Source organism: Sarcophilus harrisii, chromosome 5, assembly GCF_902635505.1.
Source record: "Sarcophilus harrisii chromosome 5, mSarHar1.11, whole genome shotgun sequence".
Taxonomy (NCBI): Eukaryota; Metazoa; Chordata; class Mammalia; order Dasyuromorphia; family Dasyuridae; genus Sarcophilus; species Sarcophilus harrisii.
The window spans coordinates 19,293,275-19,319,910 of NC_045430.1; the positions used below are offsets into that span (position 1 = coordinate 19,293,275).

The following is a 26,636-nucleotide window of genomic DNA, read 5'->3' on the forward strand; positions in this document are numbered from 1 at the left end:
TCGCTGGAGAGGCAGGGGATTGGACTACATGACCCAAGACCCCTCCCAAATTTAAGAACTTTTGATTCGACCGCACTAGCATTTACTATACCCACCCATAAAAAAACCACACCATGACCAAGCTGAATCAACCCCAATATTTTATTTAATTTAAAGTTTTAAAAGGCAGTGGTTAAGCACATTATCTATATATGTATAAAAAGGAAACCAAATTCCTTCTGACTTGATCTAGTAGGTCCCTCTTTCTATGACATGATTCATTTTTCTACCCTTCAGTCCTAAAATCCTGACACTCTAAAAATAAAAATGAACATCCCTAACAAAATTAGCAGAAACCAATAATTTTGTGGTCTTAATCTTTGTTTTTTTTAAATATATAAAGTTACCATTAACAACCTGGTTATGTACGGTAATGAATGGATCTCTAGAGACACATAGACACAGAGAGGCAGCCTCCAACTGACCAAGACCCCATGTAGGCCCAAGCCCTGGGCTTTCGCAGCCCCCAAAGCCGGTCTCCCCTATCCTTCCCACCCCCAAGCAGCTCTCGCTGCCAGAGACCCCAGTCCCGCGGCCGCTGCTGGGGCGATGGGCCGGTATCCTAGACCACCCGATTTGGAACTCAGAATGCCTATTCCCCATAGGGGCAATATCAGCTAGAGACTATCCTATTATTATATACAACACATCAGGGACACTGTAGGTTAAATAGAGTTGGGGAATTAAATAGGGTTGTTTTTTGTTGTTTTTTTTTAGGCTGATCTAGGAACCTAACCACCATGCATAATGACCGGTCTATGGGAAATTGCATTCTGAGTTACAAACAATGAGCTTAGAGAAGAAATGCTAGTTGGGGGCAGCCTCTGTGCAATCGCGTGCATGTGTGTGTATACATATATATTCATATGATAGCTTTAAATATAATTGAGACGTGATAAGTGGTGAGATGATACCGGGGCCACGAAGCAGCTGCTCTGGCTTCCCCTAATCAGGTAGGACACATCATCCGTCACGTGATTCGGTCTTCGTCTAACGCCATCTTTCCGAGGAGCGTGGGAGGGGGCGCTTGTCCATCTGGGCCGATGGACGGCGCCGTCCTTTCTGACCAGGGGCCCCGGCAGACCAAATGTCCCGTCCCATCCTCATGAAATGCAATAATTTTTTTTGTCCCTACACATCAACCCCCCCCCCCCCCCGTTTCCCTCCCTCACCTCCCCCCTCCCCCCCAGCCCTTAGGTAAACGGCACCCCACTGACATTCTGTACCGTTCCGTGCCTCAGTTTCAATATTGCAAATCCCACAGAATCACCCCTTTCGGTATCCCGGACGCTGAAGAAGTAAACCAGTTAATGTGCTTCCAGCCAAAAAGCAAGGGCCTAGATGTTGGAGAGAAAAGATTTCCCCCTGGGGCTACAGAGAAAGATGCTGATGAAAGCGATATTGAGAGTGGAGCAGGTGATTCGTTCAGTCGGAGTCGGAGCTGTTCTCCTTGGTGACTTGGTACTGGCAGAGAGTTTCCTCCAAAGGAGCCATTGTTCCATCCGGCCTCACACCCATGGGCTTAATCACCTCCTCTCTGGAAAAAGGAAGAAAAGAAAGAGGGGGAAAAAGTATTCACCAGCATCTCCTGTTTGCTTTTGCGTGGGCGCAGGCGCATGCACACACAGGGCCGCCCCCTCCCCTCCAGATCCACATCCTTTAAAAAAAAAAAAAAAAAGTCCTCAAAACCAAAGTGTTTTCCTGAAGCTCTCTCAGTGTGTTTGGAACAAGAAAGATGAAAGGGGTTCTGGAAGGGGGAAAAAGGGAGGGAGATAAAAGCCTCATTCACAGAGGCCAAACCTACTAAGCCAATTAAAAGGCATGAAAAGTCAGGATCTAAATGGGCTCCGGACGAGGGGCAGGTCCCTTCTCTTTTAAGTAAAAAGCCATCTCCATTTTCCCTTTTGTGAATCTGCTTTGTTCTGGGGTGGGGGAAAGAGCTGGGGGAGCTGTTCAAGTTTCACCTGTCCCCATGAACCAGGCACACCATTAAGTGGGAGCAATGGAAACGCTCAAATCATTTAGTGAAATACACCAGCCTTTCCCTCTGTCCAGTCTCTTGTGGTGCTGAAGTACCTGTTGCTCCATGTTGAATTAGCCCCTTCCCCCTGCTTGCTGGGTCTTTTCACCCTCCACCCCCCCTTCCTTTTTTTTTTTTTTTTTTTTAAAACAAGATTGCTTTTATTTGTGGCAGTTTAATTATGGGATTGACAGCCATTTTAATCTCTTCAAAGCTCCCCAGTGGCCTCTCCATGGCTAATCCAATTATATCTACTCCACAAGTTACAGCCTCATCTAAAGATGATTAATTATTGATTAAGCCAATCAAAAAGTATTAGGAAAGATTTATTTAATCCTTTCATATGCTCTTATTTATTACACGGAGATTATGGCAAAGAGAGTGCTGAGCTAACCAATTCAGAGTCTTTCCCTACTTAGATAATCACCAGCAATTTCTACATTTCCCTCAAAATGCTTGAAAGCTGCTGAACTCCCAGCCCCAAACCCCCAAACAAAACAAAACTGTCCCAAGCCCTCAAAAGCAACCCCAAAAAGCAACCAAAGAAGCAACAAACAAAAACCCAGGCCTAAAACCAGAAACTATGTGGCAGTGGCTGAAATGAGGGGGAAAGACTTGGAATGAGAGGGGATGAAGAACCTTGCTCAGAAACCTCGCTCGGTCCAATTGGGCCGTCTTGAGATGGGATAAGAGGAGGGTTCTGACTTAGCTAAGCGATGGATGGTGGAGTGGTGGATTGCAAGAACAGCAGGAACGCGATCCACCCGTACACCAGGAGAAAGGTCACGAGGCAGCTGCCCAGTCAGCCTGGAGGCCGATGGCGATGGCAAGAACTCCAGTTGGGTTAAAGGCTCCAACCAGGTTTCCCTCAAAACAAGATTCCTGGGTTAGGGAAAAGGAATTAGGCAGGAGATGGGGCCCAAAACTGGAGGACGTGGCCTCTGCCAGATGTTGGGGTTCTTATTTAGGGATGGATTTGGGGAGTCTGAAAGCTGCCCTCCCTTGAGGAGTCACGATCATATTTGGTCTGTCATGATCACATCCCTGGGGACGCCGTCCATGTCTGCCACCATGTTCCACGGCCTCTCTTCAGCATCCGGCTGTGCGCCTCCTTCCTCTTCTGGATGTATTCTCTCCCCTAGGTCTTCACGTCCCTGTTCTGCTGCTCCCTTCCAGACCCATCGATCCTTCTGCCTTCTGTGCACAAGTGGGCCTGAGCACTCCGCCACGGGCCGGCTTTTCTCATCCTCTGCTCTCTCAGTGATCTTTCCAGCTTCTATTACCATGGCTCTCCTCTACTCATTTCTCTCCTGAATTCCACTCCTTTACCTCCAACAATCTGTGGGACATTTCCACTCGAAAGTCCCCTCAACATCTCAAACCCAACACACCCCAAACAGAATTCATCATCCACCCCAGACCCCCTTTCCATCGAGGGCACCCCTATTCTTCATCCGCACTTGCGGCGTCCCCTCCACCAAATCCACTCAATTGCCAGACACTGTCTGTTCTGTCTCTCTCCACATTCCTCACATTTCCCTTCTCACACCGTGAGCACCCTGTTCACTCATGGCTGCAACAGACTTCCAGCGGAAGTCTCTCCCTATTCCATTTTACACTCTATGCCTTGATCCGAGTGACAGACATTGAGCTAGTGTTGGACCCGGAATATGGAAGACCCCGAATCAAATCATACCTGAGACGCTAGATGTGAGATCTTGAATCCATCACTTCATCTCTACCTGCCTCAGTTTCCCATCTAGAAAACAGGGACAAAAATAGTCCTCGATTCTAAGGGTTACCGTGAGGTAAAAACGAGATATTTGTAAAGTGTGTCACAAACCCTAGGCTACTACACAAACGCTAACTGTTATCATTTTCCTAAAGCACGTGAATAACTTGTCTGACTGTCACTCCATCACTGAAGAAGATTGGATGGCTTCCTCTGGCCTCCAGCACCGGGCAACCTTTCCAATATGGCTCAGCCAACATGGCTTCCAACCTTCCAGACACACTTCCCACGACTCTCCTGCCCTCATTCTACATTCCAATCAAATACCTCAGAGGAAGCAAGCCCTACCTGTTCCCTCTCCTGTACCACACATGGGTGCTTTTTAATTTTTTTTGGGGGGGGTTCTGAGGCAATTGAGGGTTAGTGACTTGCCCAGGGTCACACAGCTAGAAGGATTAAGTGTCTGAGGCTGGCTTTGAACTCAGGCCCTCCTAAATTCAGAGTCGGTGCTCTATTCACTGTGTCATCTAGCTGCCCCCCGCCCCACGCACTATGCTTTTGCTCGGGCTCTGCCCTGTGCTGGCGTGCCCTCCTTCTCTTGGCTCCTCTTCAAAGGGCTGCTCAGGGGCCATCTCCTTGGAGAGGCCTTATGTTGTAGCACCCATCCTTCGATGAATCCTCTGGGGTTACTTTATGTAGATTCTGCACCCAAGGGCCCAGGCAGTTTGGTGGAGGGATGGAAGGGCTCACCTCTGATCCATCCTGGCTATGACCCTGAGAGAAGGCCATTTCCCTTCTCATTGCTAGAGGCAAGTAGGACTCAGAGCTGCAGAGAAGGTACCAAACCTGCATCGGTAGAGGAAGGTTCCTCCCTTGGGATTTCCCACTGAAATCATAAATTTAGCCTCTCCCTCTCCTATGTTTCTTCACTTGTGAACACATGTGCTTCCCAGAAGCTTCTAGAGGGCAGGAACTGAGTCACTTGAGTACTTAGAGCCCTAAAGCCCTAGCACATAGAAGGCACTTAATATTCACTGGATGGTCACTAACAGGATTGCGTGGTTATTGTGTGGTATACGCCTTCATGGCACATGAAAAACTCCAGCCATCAAGTCCGATCTCCTTCATCAGAACGCACACCCCCAGAAACCAAAAAATTCTGCCTATATTTCAATAGTCAATAAAGAACAAAATCACGTTTTGCAAAACGGTCAGCGGATGACTAAAGCCCATATGGATCCATGCTAAAGCTCCAGCGAGCGACTGAGAGCTACTCTACTCACAGCTGAAGAGTGCCAGACTCCCTAGAGAGACCTCTTCCTCCTCCTGGTCAAGCACATATAACAGGTTCTGGATGAGCTTTTAATTACTGGGAAGGGGCATCTGACAAGGGTAATCGGCTAGTGCTATCAGGAAGATTTTCACACGTTAACAATTCTGTCCTACCAAATTCATCTTAACCAAAAGTTAAGGGGAGAGTCCCCCTCTTGTTTATTCATTAACCAGGGTGCCTTCATGGAGAATCCCAGGCCAAGGAAGCAAGGGACCACAGAATTAAGCTAGAAAAGCTTAATTCTTCAGGTAATTATTTTGACTATACAATTGGGAAGACATCCTTTACTGGCCCCAGAAGTATGGTGACCACCTTGTCCATCTAGTCTTGGAGGTCACCTGGACCCTTAATGATAGATGAGGAAACTGAGGCAGAGTAGTTATAGCTCTTGCCCAAAGCTTCTGGGTACTAAGTAGTAAAGCCAGGGATCCAACTTACTTGTTCCAAAATGCTCCCTCCCTCTCAGAAAAGCCCACTAAATGCTTCTCTAGTGATCTAGGGGCAGGGAGAAAGGGGACCTTGTCCCATGCTTTTTAATTTAATTTTATACCCTCAGATTTCAACAGATACATTTCCTCGAGCCACTTTTCCCTGGACTCCATGGCCACTAAGGTCCCTCAAGTTCAGAATCTACATCCCTATAATGCTTCAGTATGGTCTGTCCCCAAACTTCTGCAAATCTTGGGGGCTTCTGGTCTCCTCTGACCTGCATGCTTAAGAGCACCAATGGAAGAGGAGAATGGCAAGGGGTCATTAACTTTCAGAATCTCCCTAGAAACCTGGGTGGGCGCTCTGCTGCGGCTGGCGCAGTCTGAGGCCTCCGGGACAAAGAGCCCGACTTGGTTCCCCCCAGAGCCGTGCTTATCTGACACCTTCCCTGACCCAGGTGCCAGAGAAGGCCCTCGGCGGCAGGCCACGGCCTCCAGGCCCCCAACAAAACACTTGCTTCCAGCGCACTTGTTAGGAAACAGGACACAATGAAGTGGCTGGTAAAACGCATTCCTGGTCCCTGCTCGGGGGTCTCCTGAGAGTCGCCTTCAAATTTACCTAGGTGGAGTCTCCGGCTCTCGCTTGCCATTTAGTCGGTAACGACTCTAAGCCCACTCCCTCGCTCTCGGGGGGGGCTTCTTTCTTGTCTGTGCCGCCGTGGACACTGGGGCAGGATTGACACACGCGGACTTAATGACGGGGGCCGTAACGAGCCGGCAGTCATGCAAACACCAGCCTGCTCTTCGGACAAAGAAGCATGTTAGGGACCTATTCACCTCCCTCTAATTGAGTGCTGAAGAATAGTTCCGATCCTTTTATGTAACATGATTTTGTTCTATGATTAGAAAAGAAGAAAAGAAGGGGGGGGGTGGTAGGAGAAAACTCTACCGTTGCCACTGCTTCCTTCAATCAGCCCCTGATTAATTCTGGGTTTTTAATGAGCGTGGCTGCTATTTAGCCAGGTTCAGTTACATACTTGTTTTGTTGACTTCTCTTCAATGTCTAACAAAACCTGAGCTGGGGTAATTGGGAATCATTTCATTGGCAATGGGATTCTTGCTATTAATATAAGGTTGGCTTGGAAAAAGAGGTCTGACATTTTTAAATGAGACATTTAATATTTAATTCTTCCTAACATTTGTGTGACAGGAGGGAGAAGTTCAGATATAAATAAAACATTTTAATTAATACCAAGCTTCTTTTCAATAGCGCTCCATAAAGAAAGAGCCTGCCATTGAATCCAAGAGGCCCGGAGCTAGAGATGCTGTAGGTGAAATTCCAAGTTTGAAAATAATGATCTGGTTTGGTTTTAAAGCACCCACCTCAAATACCCACATTTACCGAATCATGGAAAACGCTCAGCCTGCTCTGAGGCTTGAGGCAGTCGGTAACGACTGGGGCCCGGCTTTTCTTGTCCTTTCCCCATGGAGAAATAAAGAGGCCTCTCTGGCTACTTCAGGTTCCTAACGTCCAGCAGTCTGTGGGGTAGTATTAGGATGGCTACTTGGGGCTGGATGCCACAACTTGGTCTTCCAACCAAAACTAATGTGTATTTATTAAATACCTATTTTGTGCTACTGCTTGTGAGTAAGTATTAAGTGCCCAATATGTGCTAGGAACACAAAACCAAAATCAATACGGTCTCTACCCTCAAGAAGCTGATTTTCTCCTACAAGGAAAATCCCACCTCAGACACTTAGTGGCTAGGGGACACTGAGCAAGTTACTGGCTCCCTGTGAACCTCGCAGAAAATCAAAGTGCTGCCACAAGGTCCTTGGGGTTCCCTGGGTTCTAGATTCAGGAGCTGGAGGGATTAGGAAAGACTTCTCATGATTGTAATCCCCAAGCACGGACGGCAAGGGCCTTAGAGAGAGAGAGAGAGAGAGAGAGAGAAAGAGACACAGGCAGGGAGGGAGAAAGTGGAAGAAAAAGGGACACAGAGAGAGCAAGAAACAGGAAGGGAAAGAGGGAGGGAGATAGAGAGAGAGAAGAGAAAGATAGAAACAGAGGGGGAGAGAGAAAGAAAGGGGGAGAGAGAGAGAGAGAGAGACAGAGAGAGACAGAGAGAGGGGAGGCCCCGGCACGTGCTGTATAGGGAGACTTTCCACAGAAGACTCAACGTCCCAGCCTGGCTGCTGTCTGAGGCCGCGGGTCTTTCCCCTGACCACATGTGTGCACCAGGAATACCTCTTTTCCAACATGAGCCTTTTCCTTCTTCTTCCATCTGCTCAGGGGGAATCATCCCCCCACAAACCAAGACCGCCATTCTTCCCCTTGGGGAGCTGCTGCCGCTGGGACCCTCCAGATGCAGCCGGCCTGGTCCTCAGTGGCAGACCCACCAGCTCTTTCCTGGCTGCCATCTGAGAGCGCCCCAGCCAGACAGGGCACCTGTCCCTCACACACCAGCCATTGTGGTTCCCAGGCCCAGAATCACTGCCACGTGAAGCCTCCATTTTCCCAGTCTGGGTCCTCCTTGGAGCGTGGTTCTGCACACTGGGAAGTGAGCAGAGAGATGCAAATACGTGCTTGGGGAAAATGGGTCACCTGGAGGGAGGTGGGGATACAGAAATGACTGGGATGTGACGACATTCATAAAACACATGGTAAAAGAAAAGGGAGGAAAGAAATACCGGCACACCCAGTGGCACCTGGGAACAACATGGCAATGGCAGTACTGACCGACCACGCTCTTACCCTGAGTGGGGAGGCTCAGGAGCTGAAGAAGGAGGGAGCCCAGGGAGCAAACATCCAGCGAAGAGCGTCCTCGGGGAAGGTTCTCTCTGGCCGGGCGAGCTCGGGGCTCCCGGCAGCCCACAGGGCCCAACTTACCGACAGCCCTGGGCTTGGTGGAGACCTTCCAGGTCGTCCCAGCCAAAGTCCTGTTACTGGGCTTGCAGACGAGGGAAGCCTAACGCCCTAGAGGAGGGTAGCGGCGGGGCCGGGGACAGAGAGCCCCAGCTTCCCTTCTCATTCCAGTGCCCTTTCCACCACACACACCGTCTCAGGGACTGTGAGCAAGTCCAGTCCGATCCCCGCATTTCGTCGAGGAGGCAATTTAGAGATCACTGGTTGGCAGAAATCAATCGCTAAACCAACAAGTCTTTATTAAGGGCCTACTAGGTGCCAGGCGCTGTGTAGGTGGTGGGGATGCGGAGACAGAGAATGAGACAGGCCCTATTCTCCAAGGAGCTCACATTCTAAGGGGAGATTACATAGTTCCAACTAATGGCATGCAAAGACCAATGTCCCCCAATCTAATTCCCTTTTCCAATCACCTATGTGTCTCTCCCAAACAGAATAAAATTCCTTAGAGTCTAACTAACCTTCTCTTTAGAATCTAGTTTTAAATTAAAAAAAAAAAGTTGCTATAAATATTGTAATAATTTCTATCATTTTACATTTAAATAAAAGTTTTTAGCCTGAACTTTACAGCCGATTAACACGACTGTTTCCATAAACAGAAGAGAAACAGAAGCTTGCCTAGGAAACCACAAAATCTACCATCGAGTCTAACGTGCTAGCGCCGTCTGACCTGTCCCCTCCTGACCGCTACCAAGGCTCCTTTCTCCTGGCCTGCTTTGACCTCAGTGGCCCTGAATAGCCCTGCACGGGGTTCCCTGCAGTCAAGGACACTGACCACGACCGGGGGAGGGAGGGGAGGAGCGGGCGTTTCTACATGCACCTGAGAAGTGGCTGCCGCCCCAGCTTTGAGTCTGAACATATTCCCTGCTTTTTCCCAGAGATGGAAGCTGAACCTCAGAAAGATGGAAAAACTTGCCCAAAGTTCCCACAGCTAGTCAGTGTCAGAGCTGGGATACGAACCCAGGCCGTCAGAGTCCAGCGTGATATAGTGCAGAGAGCATCTGTTTTCAACAGAAAGGATAGATTTTACTGAGAGAATCAAATGCTGAAGATTTACCCATACAACCCTCCATAAGCGTGGGACCCAGTGGAAGGAGGAGGGCATCCTGGGGGGCGGGGGACGTTGGGGACGCAGGCACGGTCGAGGGAGGAAGCTAAAGGCGCCTGGCCCAAGAGCTCCAGGAGCTGAGGGAGCCTCGGGAGAAGGGGGAGAGTGTTCTGGGACAGAGATGTTGACGGAATAGCACGTCAGCAGGCCCACCTCAACTGACCTCTGTAGCTCCTCCAGTCCCGGGACAGAGCTCTGCACCCAGAAGGTGCCCGATAAATGTCTGTCCTTTTGAAAATTGGGTTCACTTTAATCCAATGATTGAAGCATTTATTAAGTGCCTGCTGTGTTCCAGGCACTGTGCCAGCTACTAGGACTACAAAGGCCAAATTAAAACAGTCCCTGCCTTTGAGGAGCCTACATCCTACCGGGGTAAGTATTTACATGTGAGGCCCTGGGATCGCCATCCCCGATCGGGATGGACAACATTCACTCGCTCAGAACGAATGCGGAAATAGAAGGGTTCGGGGAGTGTTGCTGTTGCTTTGTGACTGGGCCCACGGACTGGTGGAGGGCTTTTGAGACAAAAAAGAAAGGGGGTAAAAAGAAAGCACTTAAGAAACCCCCAGAAAGGCCACTGGGCCTGCCCTCTTGGTCCGTTTACTCTGGAAGCCCATAAGTCTCGCCATTTTTTTTTCTGCAGGGGGCAGGCAGTAAGAGGTATTAGGGGCTGTAGTCAAGGCAAATGCAATTGGATTAGCCACAGCGGCTCGGCCGTCACCCACACAGACCCTGCGCCTGCTAGAGTCACGGGGGACCCTTTCATCTCCTCGAATTGGGGAAGGGCAAGAAGGGTGAGGGGAAGAGACAGAAGGCCTCCCCTCCCTTTTCCACCTGGGCCCCCTGACTGGGAGAGAAAGCATCGAGGGACCTGACTGCCTGCTGCCTTCTATCTAGGACCTGGAGACGTAAGGAGAGCGGCTGCAAGTCCGTCTAGTAAGAGACATGCACGGCAAGGATCAAAGGAGCCATTCATTGGATAAGAGTCTGTAGGCAAAGAGTTCCCCCTCCCCTCCGCAAAGCAGGCCTGTGAGGGCACTTACATCTCCAACCCGGCCAGCACGCTTCCCTGGGGAACAGTGTGTGTGCAGAGTGGGGAATCAGCCAGTCTTAGGACTTCCACCACCAAATACCATGAAATCCTCAGGGCATGCGGCACTGCTGGGGTGCTGAGATTTAGAGAACTTGGGCTCGACCACCGGCTCTCAGGCTTGGCCGGCCCCCTCTGGGAGCCAGAAAGTTTTAAGAGTGGCTAATTGCACGGCACTTGGGACAAGGTGAGGAGGGTAAGCACAGGCCTTGATTCCTGCAAAACCCTGGAGACTCACTGGAGACGGGGAGGCGAAATTATCAACTTCATTGGACCTAGGAAGAAAAGCGCCCTCGCCTATAGCCAATTCTTGTTCTCCCCATTTGGAGTCCCAGATCTTTAAGCAAGAGGCAGGATCAATCGCTCTCTTTGTGCAGAGACCACAGGGGTTAATCATAATCATCTCGGCCATTTCTTTGATCAGTGCTTTAGCAAATGCTCGGGTCCCCAGAAGGCACAACATCACAGTGGAATCCAACCTTTCTGTTTCCCTTTCCCATCTGCAAAATCAAGATGGCGGCAGCTACAACTGGCTAAAAGGGATGATCTGCTCTACCAGTCCCATCAGAGTGATGATGATGTACTCAGAGCACCTTGGGAGAGACACCAGAGTGAATGAAACAGTCAGGGGGGCTGATGATTAGCTAAGTATAAACTCCATTCCACTCCAGCTTTAGCTCTTTCTGCCTTCAATTTCTCTTCTCCTAGCACCAACATTGAAGACCTTTAAACTTCAGGAACACAGCAGAGACACCTATTTCATGAGGAATGATTTCCACCTTTGTGGTCCTTCCATATAACATCCCCTGCAGCTGGACCCACTGGGAATGATCATTCCTGTTTTTCCTCCCACAGTCCATCTTTTAGTTCTGAGGGCACCTGATGGAAAACTATTCAAAGCAGACCAAATACAGACTCCACAACGAGCCAGCAGAGGGTCACCAGTAGTACTAAGCTCTAACTCCCCTTTAATCTAGCGTCCCCAACTTTACAGGGCCCACTAAGTCATGGCCCGTGGCCTGGTACCTGCGGGGTCTGCGCTCTCAGGACCACTTAGTCCACAGAAAGCCTCATCCAAGGTCTTGCCTCATGGTAACTCTGGATCCTCCGAGGCGAGGCTCCCCAAGCCTCGCCTCTGCAAGGTCCTATGCTAAGGTGGAAGAAGGGTGACTGTGTGACTAACGTGGGAGAGGCTCATCATCAGAAAGCTGCCCACCAGGGCGCAAATTTCTTTGGCCACAGCAACTCTCAGAAGCTATTTACTAAAGCACAGACCAGCGACAACCTTCATCACTGAAGAGAGTGCCCCTAAAACCTGAGATCCCTCAAGGATCAGAGTAAGCAGCCCTGAGTAAGATCCTCCACCGGTCAGAGCTTCAATGTCAGATGTCAAAAATGAAAATTAAACATTATGATTGGAGGGGGGAGGGGAACTACAAAAGCATTGGTTCCAACACATGGCCCCTACTGAAGACTGACAGGCTCAAATCAGTGAATGCTCCATTAAGCCAGTGGCCACCTTCACACACCAAATAAAAATGGCAAGAAGGTACATCCACCACGGGCAGAGAATGGGAAGCCTTATCCGATCTTCCTTATTAATTTATGCTCGCTCCCTCTTTTTCCGATGGTCATTTAAATCAGGAGTTTCTAACTTGGAGGCAAAAGGGAGGGTGGTAGAGGAAATCTGTGAGCATGAACAGGGGAAAAGGACATCTTTCTTTCAATATCATTGGCTTCCTTTGCATTCCTATGTGTTTTTATTTTATATATTTAAAAACATGATTTTGAGAAGCCTTGGGACTGACAGCCCAAAGGGTCCAGGACACAAAAGAGGTGAAAGACTTTTTATGTATGTGCTTGTCTATTTTACATAGGTGGTATCCACAATGTAGAATGTAAGCACCTTGAGGACAGGGGCTGTTTTTTGTTTTTTTTTCTTTATAAAACCAATGCACACAGCAGGGGCTTAATAAATGCTTGTTGGATTAGCTCGGATCTGGCAATAATGAGTTTGAGAAGCCACGAGGGCCATGACAGATGTGTCCCCACTCATCATGGAAGACTTTTGGAATCCTAAGGGCACTCTCAAGGAGAGACAAAGAAATAGACGAATTAAAAAAAAAACAAAAAACCCAAAACAAAAAATCACCCCGAGCAAACCCAGATGGGAATACAATACCTGGAAAGTTTATCAAGCATGTTGACAAGTTTCATGGCCTCGTATTCCTTTTGTTCTTCTGTCATTTCATCTATGGGATTTGGCATGGGTTCCTCTAAATGACCAGTGATAAGATTAATGCTATGAAAAGAAAAAAAGGTTATGCTGTATGTTTTAAAAGCATCCTCTTTCATCATTTTCTCTGGTCCATGTGGCGAAAGTCAGTTTGTGTAAGAAAGAGACTAATAGCCAAAGAATATGGAAATAATTCCCATTTATTCATTTCAAGAGTCATTTTATGATGACTCAAGTTAAGGCCATGGTATTTCAAGGAAAGCTTTTTTTAAAAAAAATCTCCTTTGCGGGATTTAGTAAGTGATTTTTTATTAATCGGAGGAGAAAAATTAAGAGTGATTGGTCTATTGGGGGAAAATGGTGTGGCTATTTGTTAGGCACACATTTTGATGGAACTGGAGCCAATGTAAGCTATTATCCTGGATACACAAATCTCAATTTATAAGGAGACAACTCATCTCCCAGAAAGGAGGAAAGAGGGTCAATTTTGTGATATAACATAAAACATAAACATTAAAAAAGCACACTGGGAAATGATGACAGAAAGGGTCCATAATCAATAAAGGATAGCATGCCAGTTAGTAATCCCAGAAGATGAATTCATTAACTTTATCACTTCAAAGTAAAGCAGAGTCAGCAGTATTTAGTACAAAAAAAAGTAAAAAGCAGAATGGGTTTTAGCGTGTTTGACTTAAATTAGGGGTAAGGAAATAGCATAAGGCAAGAAAAAGACTCATTTTATATGGTATTGAATCCCAGAGGTCTAACTTTTTTAATCCCTTTCTATTATCAGGTCTTCTTATTTCTCAACACAGGGAATAAGGAGCAGAATCAAGAGCTGAATGAGGAGGATCCTAACTCTGACACAGGATGACTGTGACCCAAACTGCTCCATCTCTCTAAGGCCTTCTAACTTCTGGTCATCATATTCTCAGGCTGTGGCCAGCAGGTAGAGAATGAAGGAATCAGGCCCCGGGGAGGTAAAGAAGGTTAGTAGCACTGTATTAAATACATAAGATTTGTTCAGAAAGCGGCTGACTCCAAGCCTGGTTTTGGTTTCCAAGGAATGAAGAACATCTCACCTCAAGAAAGGAAAACCCTGACTTTCCAATCAGAAAAGCAGTGGATGTTTCGCCCCCAGTGGAACACAATTATCCCAACGGGGAATGGTGTCCCAGGTAGTCTGACTCATGAAAAACAAGGGATGTGTCATCCACCTTAATTACTAGGAACTACTAAATCACAGAAAACAGACAATGATGATGACGATGGAACCTCATTACTGGATGAACCTTGAGTCAGGACCTAGTTGGGGGTTCTTAAGAATCAAGAATGTGGTAGGAATAATGCGATCCTGGAGGGGATCCTGTGAATATTAAAATGAATGTAATTTCTAGCAACTGACTCATCTAGAGAATTTATAGTCTTGAAGGGGAGTTCTTAACAGCTACCTTATAAAGAAGATGGCTGTGGTTTAGGAGAGAAGCCAGAAATGAATTCCTGGGAAGTGGGGGTTTATTCTCCAATCTCTGCTCCAGTGAATAACGGCAGAAGAAAGGTGTGATACTGATAAATGTCTAGAAGAGGAGAAATCTGAGGAAGGAGCCACATGTAAACACCATGCCCAGTGCAAGACTGAGAAAGCACGCGAGAATTCCTGACAGCTTGGGAAGCAGAAAAAGACTTTTTTTTTCCCCCTGAGGCAAATGGAGTTAAGTGACTTGCCCAAGATCATAGAGCTAGAAGTGTTAAGTGTCTGAGAGTGGATTCAAAGTCAGGTCCTTCATCTACTGCACATTCTTTATTTCACAAGGGTGCTGCAAAGTAGACACTTTATAAGTCTTAAAACATTATATAAATGCAAATTATCATCATAGTGATTATTATGGCCAATGCTAACTCAGCCAGAGGATAGTCAATAGGAACATGCCAAATGTGAAAAGAAAACTGTAGGCCCTTTTTTTATAGATGGCCACAAAACATAAAGAATTGTCTGTTCAAAAATCTTATTTAAATTTTGTTCAAAATGTCTCGTATAAGGGTCACTGGCCCCTTTAAAAAAGCAGCTCTGCACAGGATCCAGGTTACATATTCACTGTGCAGCAGTAAGGGAAGAAGGGTCATTCTAAGGGAGATCCTACAATTGGCAAGGGTTCATCACAAGGCCTTTTGTGGTCCCAAGAGTCGCATTGGATTTTCTCTTTTCCCATTTTACTACATGGGAGAAGGCAGACAAATGCTCCAAGAGCAATGAAGTTAAAAAGGCAAACTAGTGCCTTCTTTAACATTCTCACAAAGGACAAACTGCCCCAAAGGACTTTCTACCTAAGCACCTGGGACTTGCAAAAGACCCAGAACCCATGCAGTGGTACTCTTGGGGTTATGACTGAAGGCTCAGTTCTCCCATAAGGCCCTATAAAGTAGCTAATATCTGATGTAGTACTCTCAGGTCTGAAAGAACCAGAGGTAATATGAAAAAGAATCCTGTGGGCCTATTCAGTAGCCTGCTCCATAGGAGAATGAGGATGTTATTAAAGCTTATTTTAATAAGTCTTTTTAAATTATCTTAAAAAAAAAGAAATAAAAAGTTTTACGACTAATCAGAAGGTACTTAATTGTACCAAGATTTGGATTCTACCTCTGACACTGTGTGACTATGGCCAGATCTCTCCATCACTCTGAGCCTCAATTTCCTCCTCTGTAAAATGGGACTTATGAAATGTTTTTAAAAAAAATCTCTATAATTATGATGAATGATAAATATTTCCCATGTTTCATTAAAGAATAATACTCTGGATAAATGAAATTATGGAAAACTCAATAGTTATCAATCTTATCAATCTGGGGTAAAAAAAATCTCAAATCTAATGCAGAACACCTCCCATGGCGCAAGGCATGCAAGACACCAATGGTGACACAATGCCTAAATTGTAGGCCCAAGTACTTGATGAGGGGGAATAGGGTAGGAGGAAGAGGGTGGGGAGGAGAACACTGCCAAATAAAACATCTCACGAACGAGTTAGAGGTTGTTTGGAGACCCTGGATAATATTCCACTCCAATTTTGGGCTGCTGGGGTTAGGAACCTCAAAAATACATTATAATAGTTTACCACGCTAAATTACTAGGTTCCTGTAATACAAATTAAATCCCATAACAACATGTATCATCACAACCCAAATTGTATACAACAGAAAGGATTCTAAACCTCAGTAGTTGTTATTTTTGTTTTTTTAAAGCAAAAAAATACAGAATTGAGGATGGCTGGCTCCTGGGAATTTTCTTAATGTCCTAATTAAAGGGGGAAGAATGCTCTTATTCTAGTCAGACAGCATAGTGTAGGAGAGAGAGCAGATCCTGAAGCTAAGAAGGTTCATGTCCCATCTCAGACATCTGTGTGACTGAGGACACTTTCCCCCCCACCAGACAATGCTTTAAGACTACAAATTGCAAAGGGGGTGCTAACCAGTGTTGGCAGATAGGCTTCTCTCTTCTGGGACGATTCCTATACTGCAAAATTATTGGCCCAGTCCCTATCCCTGTCCTAAAGCATGTCCAGAGGAGAACAACAGAGTCATCTGCAGAATATCCTCAAGTTAGAGTAAAACAAGCAAATAAGAATAAGAAACAAGCCTAATGAGGTATAGAATTGAGTGCGAGGGCAGTGTTATAACTGATCTCCGCCACAGCAAGGGCCAGGTCCTCTTGGGAGCCTAGAACCCCTGGGTTCAGCTAGAATTCAGAACTGGTTGTTTCTCTCCAATACTCAACCCAAGGCTTTGGGGGAAAGTTGAACTGGCCAGAGAGACACACACACACACACACACACACACACACACACACAGACACACACACATACACACTCCCCAAAAACCCTGTGTGGCGTGTTGCTTCAACTTGATTTTAAGTCTGTGAGTTCTGCAAGTGAGCCAACAGCAGAAGGCTGGCTTCCAGTCCATTAAATACATTTATTTTGACACAAAAAGGATTGGTGCAATATTAACTGTCCCCCGTAGCATGAATGTAAGCTTCATACAATCTGGGGCCTCAGATTCCTCTGAAGGATTACGGGTTACCTTGGTGCACTAATCAGAATCCACTTACATTTTTGACAACTGGGCTAGGGCCCACTGGATGGATGGACAGCTTCCCTACCTCTGCGTACACTAGCAACTGTGGGGAATAAATGTACAGTGTAAGGAAATCAGCAATGTTTGCTCTGGGGAGCTGGGAGGGAGGAGGGGACAAGGGCTACCTTGTGGGTAGAGGGATCATCGATTCTCCCCGAGACTGACTTCATAAGCTTAATTAGGTTGGCAAAGCTCCATGGGGCATCAACCAAGTTTTCATTTTGCCTGTTGGGGAGAAAGTTCTTGAGGTCCAGTGGGATCATTTCCCAGAGTCTAGTGGGTCTGTTTCCTGGCCAAGCAAACTTTCACTTAGCAGCTTTTCCAAAAATGAGCCTAGCTTAAGAAGTTGTTCAAATTTGAGACAATAAATGAGCTATCTAACCAGCTATTTTTTCTCTCCAATAAGGGAAGGAGAGAATTTAAGATAAAAAACAAAGACCTATTTGAAGAGAAAGGCGATGAATAGGCTTGAGAAATGTAGCCTTGCTCCGAGACCCCTTTTTAACAGTATTGGACTGCGAAGATTATTTGGTTTAGACAAGACCTGAGTTCTAGAAAACAGAGTCAAGATAGGGCAGAAAGCTGAAGGCGGTTTCTATTTGGGATGGGAAAGCTGAATGTTCTGGTCCCAAGTAGGACCCGAGAGACAATACAAGCTCCATCGACATCCCGCTTCCTGTTGTAAATAGGCTATCTGAGAAAGCCGATGTGCTACGAGCCACGTTCGGATGCCTTCTGCAGATGTGGCGGGGACCCTGGACACAGGCCAGTTCTGACCTCAGTTCTTTTTCAATCCCTGCTTCCCATTTGGTGGTGGGACACCCTGGACCCTTCTCTGACACTGCCACACAAGAGGTCCTGCACAAGATGTTCGTTTCATTTCTAAGAGCGCACAGATTTGGATGCAAGATCATTCACTAGTTCTGATCACTACACTGCCACAGGAGACACTGAGAGCCTTTCCATCCTGGTTCACAGAACATACGCATCCTCCTGAAGCACAAGCCACCTGCCATTTCTCCTTCATTTTAAATCCTCAAAATTCTCAATTGGTGGATTCCAAGGCCTTATATTCCAATAAAGAATGTTGGAGGACTTTTGGCCTTTCCTATGCGGACTGACTGATGGAATTCAGGGAACAAAGACTAATAAGAACTGCGACTTGTACGTGTCCAGGAGAAACGAATCAGGATGCCCTTGCTTGGGGTACTTGATCCCTGAAGGGGAATATACTTGGGAACTACTCTGTGAGCCAAAGACTGGCTGATGGCCTCCCCTGAGCGAGCTCTGTCTTTGAGTACACACGGCCTAGGAGCCAGCTGGGACCGACTGCATCCAAACTCTGCCAACAGCCCTTCAATCAAGTCCCTCTTCCATAAGAAGCTACCATGAGAATCCCACACAATTAGAAGCTTAGACACAATGTTGTAGCCCACTTCCACTGTGATGACTGGGGAGTTTGGGCTGGAAGGATTCAAAAGAAGATAAACACATTTGTTTTAGTTTTGTTCTTCTTTTTTTAATAAGAGGGGAAAGAAACCCGTTCTTCCTGGGCAGATATCAATTTAACACCTCCAGGTTCTCACTGCGGGTCTCCAGCAGGGTCTGAAAGGAGGGGACCAGGGAATCCGGGCACCACTGAGCATGGCCAAAAGGAAGAGTTTCGCTCTCCAACATTATCTGGGTCAGCAAATCCAAAAGACAAGAGTGGAGGTCATTCCTCAGTGGTAGGAGCCAAGAACACCAGTGAGAAAGGCATTTTGACTTGGGATAAAATATCACCACTGGGTAGAGCCTCTAAATTTTATCCTCTGACGCCAGTGAGGCTCCCTGCGAGCTCCGGTTTTCTTACCCGAGGCACCAATGTCATTGAGGGCATTTGGCAAAGATGATTTCCCAAGTACTAATCTGATTAAAGTCCCTTCCACGGTGACCAGTCGTCAATACCTCATGAGCCTGCTCATTCATAAAGACTTTCCATGGGAGGGTCAAGAAAGACCAGAATTGGGGGATTCACCAAAGAGAGAGTTAAACCTGAAATAATCCAATAACTAGACTATCTAGTTGGCCTTTGGGCTTAACAGATTGGAAGGAAATCACAGTGAGAAGAAACAGGTCTGAGTAGGAGTTAATGGCATCTAAAATCCTAAGAGTAGTTAGTATCTGGACCCTCTAGGAAAGAATGAAGTCACTTATTGGAAAGACCATAGCGCAGGAGAGCCCACTCCTTGTAATGTTGCCCTTCCCATATCACCTAAAACCACTACTCCGGTGGAAGACTGGGAAAGTTCTTAGAAAATCTATCAGAGCAAAGCCTGGACCACTGCCTTCCAGCCCACACGAGAAAGGGAACCTTTGGGAGATGCAGGATAAAGCGAGACAGAAAGACAGATAACCGATGGGACAGGGAAGGGGGGGGTCAAGACAATGGTTAATACCGTACTTGGGCTTTGCAGACTTGTATTCTTCAGTGTCCGTGTCTTCATCATCAGAGTACCAATGGTCTCCTCTTCCTCCCGCCAAGAGGCCCCTCGCCGCCAACAGTCCTGCCGCGTTGCCATAACCAGTGTATTTCAGGAGGCTGTCCACTGCAAAGTCACAGAGAGCAGGATGGCCGTCACGGTCAAGCCAACCCAAGGGAGCCCCCGTGCCCACAAACATCTCTAGCCCTACCCCTTCTGGGAGATGCAACAGTGTGGCAAAGGAAGGGGATGGAGATGAGCATTTATTAAGCACCTACTATGTGCCAGGTGTAAACTAGAGCACTTTACAAACATGATCTCATTTGAACCTTGCAAAAACCTTCGGACATAGGTACTGTTATCATCCCTTTTTTATTGCCTTCTGGGGCCAGAGAGAACAAGTCAATTCTCTCTTCCACAGCCCTATATGGGAGGGAAGCATCCTTAAATAAGGTGCCAAGGACATTCTGGGAGCTTTGGTAGGCAGAGGCAGAGTCACTAAGAGGGAGGGAGCAAGCAGAAAACAGTTATAAAGACCTCTCAATAATGCAAAGAAGGCTGAGGGAAAATGGGCTGACTCTTTTGTCAAGAGTAGATGGGAAAGGAGCTAAGAGGAGAAAGGGCAGGTGGGGCTAAGGAGCCCTTCTCTGACTGAGACTGTCTCAGAAGCAGTGTTCTCTAGGAAATGGGGCTTGAGATGGGCCTTAGTCATCACTTTTTATAAATAATCTGGGACAGGGAGCTGGGAGTAAAATGTGTGATCCTGCAGACATCTACTGTGAGCCCCGTGAAAGCAGGGACTGCTTAGGTTTTCCGTCAGCACAGGGCTTAGGACACAGCAAGCACTTCATGTGCTTTTAGATTCATTCAGCTGTTATGACAGTGCTAAGTTCTAAAGTAAGAAAGGACAAACTGGTGTCACTGTACAGAAAGTTGGCAGCTCACCATCGCTCTGTGCACGAAGGAGAACAAATTCAAATCACGCTTAGGAGACGGGCCCTTGAGTGACTTTAAAAAGTCACTTTAATAAGTCACAAAAGATGAAATCAGGGCATGTTCTTCCTGAAGATGTCAATCCAGTAAGTTCCCATGAGTAGAATTTGGGAGACAACCAGTGAGGGCTGGAAATGCTGAACCAGATCTTAAAAGCAATGGGGATTCACCATGTGAATCCTTCTGGATAAAAAAAGTTGAACTGGATTTTTAAATTTAATTATTTTTTGGAGGAAAGCATTCATATCCAGTAAATTCCTCCATTCCCAGGCCCTTGGAAGACTAAATAATGACCAGAGTTATGATCAAAAAAGGAGACTGGCTATTCCACGAAGTTGGCAGTCTGGTCATAAAATACTTAGGCCATAATAGCCACAAAAGAGCATCTTTAAAAAAATTTTAATCTGTAGTGTTAAATCTTTTGAGTTTTTAAAATGTATTTTTGTTTGTTTGGAGGCAATTAGGGTTAAGGGACTTGCCTGGGGTCACACAGCTGGTAAGTCTCCAAGGCTGGATTTGAACTGGGTCCTCCTGATGACAGAGCTGCCGCTAAAATCTTTTATTTTTACGTCACCTGCACTGCCCTCAGGTCCCCTTCTTTAAATTGAATGAAAAGAATAAAAGAGAGAGGGGCTAGATCTCTGAGTTCATGGAAAGAGACAATTTCCAGGTGATGAAACTCTCTCTCCTGCTAGGTATGGCACCTTCTCTCCCTCTCACATAGCCTTAGAGTAGGGGTTCCTAATTTGGGGTCCATGGAGATTTCATGGAGGCTGTAAACTTGGGACTTTTCATATTTTGCTTGTTGTATTTCAATATGATTGGCTTCCCTGGCAATCCTGTGACTCCAATTTCATGCATTTAAAAACCTAATTCTGAGGCGAGGTCCCCAGCAGGAAGTCCTAGGACCCCACCCCACTTGCTGTGACGTGGAGGTCCCAGGATACACACATGCTCACGTTTTTCTGATGGAGCGATCAGTTGTGCTGACTCGCCTGTTGTCAACCGCCAAAGCTCAGGTAAGGGCGAGCCTTCCACCTACCTCGCTCTTTGCAAAGGACAAAGAGGAATTCGGCAGCGATCTGCTTGACCCCGAGGTCGACGTGTGTCATGAGGCGCACCAGCTTGTTCCGCACGGTGCTGCCGACTTCGGGGCGGTTGGTCACGTCTCTCAGAGGAGGCAGGACCTGGGGGCACAAACAACACTGACTTGGCCCAGGGTGCCACGGGCACTTCCGGGCTCTCCCTTTTCCATGCCTCCTGTGGAACTATCACAGCAGTATCAACTTAAGAATACAAGGGACCTTAAGAACCCAACTCCCCCTCTCTGTTTTGCAGATGAAGAAATTGAGGTCTAGAGTGGTTAGATCCCTGTCTAAGGTCACACAACTAGTAAGCATCTGAGACAGGATTTGAACACAGAACTTACTGATTCCAGATCCAATGTCAAATTGACTAACCCTTGCTTCCTCTCCAATGAAAGAGTCACTTTCTCTCCTGTCTTCTCAGGAGACCTTGTTAAGTAACTTTATTTCTCTTCTCCCATTAGAATGTAAGCTCCTCGAGCCAGAGGCTGTCTTTCACCTCTTTTTGTATTCCCAGTGCTTAGCCCAGTGTCCGGCACACATTAGGTAGATGCTTAATAAGTGTTTATTGATTTATTGCTGCCTCTCTCATTAGATGATAGGCCCCTTGAATGGTTATGAATTAACTGATCCTGCCCAAACACCAAATACTAATGTGTTTTTTTTCTGCACTTTCTGATTCTGACCCAGTACCTTGTGGGTCATATCAATAAATATTGGAGGCTTCATTTGTTTCTTTTATTAGATGCATCAGCACCCCAAAATGCTGGCTGAGCTTGGCTCCTCATGTGAAATGCAAAACATGGAAGCTCATACATATGGTCATGCACTAATGGCCACTAATCATCTCAAAGTAAATGGAAAAAGTTTCTGCTCACGAATTTACCAGTCTCTCTCCTTAGCAATTCCACATGCAAAGATGCGGCACATTTTCCCCACTAGATTAGAGGTCACTTTGATGTATCAATGGACCTGTGACGTTGCTCTGAATGGCTCCTTTCTCTCATCTGGATTCTGCATAAATCCTCCAAATTTAGATTCACTCAAAGCCTAGAAGCCTTCTCTTTTCCCCAGCTCCTTAAATTGCAATATATACTCTGTGCTTTCTGCTCCCGATTTTTCTAGATTATCTACTATAGATGGCTGGGTAGCATAGTGCCAGACTTAAAGTTAAAAAGACCTGAGTTTAAATCCAGCCTCAGATGCATGAACTGTGTGACTTTGGGTAAGTCATGTAACTGTTCTCTGCCTCAGTTTCCTCATCTGTAAAATGAGGTAATAATAATACTTCTTTATCAAGGTGGGGTGTAAGGATCCCTAGCAGTGTCTGCTAAATGTTTTATAACACAGCTTGTTAAACTTTTTCCACTCAGAACCTCTTTTTGGCTGAGAAATTTTTATGTGATCCCCAAGTATGTAAGTATATAAAACAGGTATACAAATCAAACACTGATAACAAAGCATAATTTCACAATCCCCCCATTCAGTCATGAGAGCTATTTGGGATTGTGAGTCAGAGTTTTAAGAAGCTGGGTTGCATAACATTACTATTATTATTTATTATTATTACAGAGCTCTATGTATAATAGAATGCTCAATCTTTTTTTGTTTGTTTGTTTGTTTGTTTGTTTTTTAATCTGGGAGATCTAGATTTCACTAACCTTCACTAAAATTTTTTAAAAAATAAAATAAAACGAACCCTAAAAGAAGAAGTAAAAGGTTTATTTGATTCCCAAGTTGGATGAATTCCAAATGACTCAAGGTGCCAACACCTTAATTGAGAGGGTGGCAAGAGAGGGAAAGAATGTTCTGTGGTGTTTTTTGAGTTAGAAATAGGAATCAGACACAAAGAGAAGACAAAGATGGTAGCTCCAAGGCAGTGGCTTTCTGAGTTGATGTGCACCCTGCAGTTACCTGGTCTTTAATGAATTTCCGGATGTTTCGGTGAGCTCGGGAACATTCAGTTAATAGACTGAGTACTGGAGTCAGGCCCTCCCGGTAGCAGCTTCCCTACAAGAGAACCAAAGAAAATGGGCTGGCTCGCAGGGCTCCACAGACACACACACACAAACCTGATCTTGGTGTGAGTTTACGACCTTAAAAAACTCGGAGAGGTGAGGTCGGCTTATGGGGAACACTGATGACAAGGCCCCGGCGAGAGCCCACACGGCTTGTGGGGACCAGCTAGTCCAGCCTTCCCATTCGACACGAGGCCCGTGACCTGCCAGTGACCACAACGTCACATTCTCCGACTTCAAATCCAGGTTTCTCTCCAAGACTCCCCAGAGTCTCATTCTCCTCCAGCATTTAACATTACTCTATTCCCATCTGCCCACAACGATTTCCATTCTCAGTGTCTTTGTCTTAAAGTATCCTATGCCCCTTGTCTGGGGTGACTGGAAGTTTGGCAACAACACGGTGGCCTGGGGTCCACGGCCATGGCCTGCTGGCTGCCCTCTGCTCCGCTCTCAATCTGGCTGACCCTGATGGGAGATGACGCTCCAACGGGGGCCGAGGAAGTAACTCCATGCACCAGAAAAATTTCACAGCAGGAAGCTAACAAAACAGGAGATTTTCTGGGACAACCCACCAAAGGGGGGGAAGAAGGGAAATGGAGGACAATTCATTTCCTTATTGCCTCATGTGTATTTTTCAAGGTGCTTATTTTGAGGGGGAAAATAGTAGGAGCAGTAACTATACATATACTGTGCTTTGTAGTGTACAATTAGCTTCAATCAACAGCTCTATGAGGCAGGGTACCAGTATTATTGTTTCCATTTGAGAGATGAAGAAACTGAAGATCAAAAAAGCCTGGTGGTTTTGCTCACTATTACCTGGATAAATGTTACACTCAAACCCGTATGTTTTGACCCCAAGTACAGGGCTCTTTGTTTAAAAAATCCATCTTTCTTTCCTTCCTTCCTTCCTTCCTTCCTTCCTCCCTCCTTCTGTCTCTCCCTTCCTTCCTTTCTTATTACTTCTAGATATAGCACCAGCCCTGACCTGAACCACCTCTTGTCAGAAAAATAATAAAACAATCAATAGAATGTCTACACCTAACAATATTTGCCACTTTCTGTCTGCCCTATGTTCCTCTGCCTTGTTAATGGATAGAGGATAAATCCCGGGATCAATATTGATGAATGTTTACTCAAGTTTCTTTTAAATGAGTATGTTTCCATTTAAACGATGGCAGCCACTGTAAATACTGTCCCCTCTCCATAAATTCAAACAAATCTCCCCATGTCTCTCCAAATTCCTATTTGCCATTTCTGCTCTAAAATACCATCTTACATTTAAGTTTTTCTATTCCATAAATAACAGTCACCTACTTTGCTCTCAATTATCTGCTGCACAAAAAAATGTAGCTTTGAATATTCAGATAGATACATTTCTGTTCTTGTCTTTTATTTTGCTCAGTATGAGATGACTTGGTCAAAAGTTATGAACGATTCAATCATTTTTCTTGTGTGACTCCAAACAGTACTCCTGTACTTCAGACCAAATTTACTGCTCTTCCAATTATACATCATCAAGATTCCCAACTCTCCAACACTGCTTCTATTGTTTTAAACCATCTTTGCCAATTTGTATAATGTGAGGTAAAACCTTAGAACGTATTTCGTTTTTTTTCATTTGATCAAATGTTGCTAGTTAGCCATTTTCCTTCTGAAAACTATTTCTCTTGATCCAACCATTCTGGAGAACAATTTGGAACTATGCCCAAAAGGCTATAAAACTGTATGTAGCCTTTGATCCAGTAGTGCCCCTATTGGGTCTGTATCCCAAAGAGATAAGAGAGAAAAAGGACCCACATGTGCAAAAATGTTTGGGGCAGCCCTTTTTGTAGTGGCAAGGAACTGGATATTGAGTTGGGGGGTGGCTGAATAAGTTACGGTATATGGATGTTATGGAATATTATTGTACAGTGACTTCAGAGAAGCCTGGGAAGACTTACATGAACTGATGCTAAGAGAAGTGAACAGAACCAAAAGAATTTTGTATGTTCACATATAAGAATATGTGAAGATCACCTGTGATGGACTGGGTTGCTCTCAGCAATTTGATGATTCAAGGTAATTCCAAGAGACTTGGGATGGAAAATGCCAAATGCATCTAGAGAGATGTGTGAAAACTGACTATGGGTGGAAACAATATTTTCACCTTTTCCACTTGTTTTTTTTTTTTTTTTTTCCTTTCTCATGGTTTTTCCCTCTTGTCTTATTTTTCTTGTACAACATGACAAATACAGAAATATGTTTAAAAGAATCACATATAATTAATCTATATCAAATTAATTGATATCTTGGGAAGGGGGGAAGTAAGGGAAGAAGGGAGAAAAATTTGGGACGCAAAGTCTTCCAAAAATGAATATTGAAATCTATACATGTGGTGGGGTTCAGTCATGTGAAGAATTCACAATGGCCATTCTCTTTGGCAAAACATAGATTTATTTAAGGAAGAGGAATCTGCCATTTACCAGGAGAAAGAAAACACCCCATGAAACTGGGACATGTCCTTAGCTGGCAGGCTAAATCCTGAAAGGAACTAAGCACCCTAAAAGCGTTAGTCAGCTGTAAGAAGAAGTGGGGTTGGGAAGCATAATGTAATTAGGAGGGACACCATGGGGCACGGGGGAAGGGGAAGGGGAAAGCACCAAGAGGCAGAGTGCTGACCCACAGGAAGGCAGCAGCCATGGGACGGCTCATAGGGAGATATTATAGGGAAAATTTAACCTCAGGGATGTGACTGGGATTTCTGTCAGGGTGTGGCGAGGTGAGACTGCTGGAGACTTCTACAGAGGGTGAGGCTCAGGGGTTTGACTTGGATTTCAGACTGGAGGACCCCACCCCAGAGGTGGAACCATGGAGCTAAACTGATCTCTATCAGAGCTTTCTCCCTGCCTGCCTCAGGGATCAATTCTTTAGTTTCTCTCTATCCAGCACACCATCCAGGACTCATCACTTGTATTTGGGGGAAAAAAAAATTATTGAAAATTGGAAAAAAGGGGCAGCTAGGTGGTACAGTGGATAGAGTACCAGCCCTGAAGTCAGGAGGA

The 26,636-nt window shown here is 45.8% G+C and overlaps 1 protein-coding gene across 3 annotated transcripts in view; it reads right to left on the reverse strand.

Annotated features, from left to right (window-relative positions):
* Window positions 1-362: 362 nt before the first annotated feature.
* Window positions 363-26,636, reverse strand: part of RIC8B (RIC8 guanine nucleotide exchange factor B) — an 87,623-nt gene continuing 61,349 nt past the window's right edge. The window contains exons 6-11 of one of the 3 annotated variants that reach the window (XM_023504437.2): window positions 23,492-23,587; window positions 21,535-21,679; window positions 19,481-19,625; window positions 12,856-12,975; window positions 9,436-9,476; window positions 363-1,576 (exon numbers count right to left, since the gene is read on the reverse strand). In XM_023504437.2, coding sequence (XP_023360205.2) covers window positions 1,566-1,576; window positions 9,436-9,476; window positions 12,856-12,975; window positions 19,481-19,625; window positions 21,535-21,679; window positions 23,492-23,587 — 558 coding nt within the window. In that variant the 3' untranslated portion in view covers window positions 363-1,565. Of the gene's footprint in view, window positions 1,577-9,391; window positions 9,477-12,855; window positions 12,976-19,480; window positions 19,626-21,534; window positions 21,680-23,491; window positions 23,588-26,636 lie in introns of all 3 variants that reach the window. The other 2 variants (XM_023504436.2, XM_003771097.3) reach the window with 2 other exon arrangements.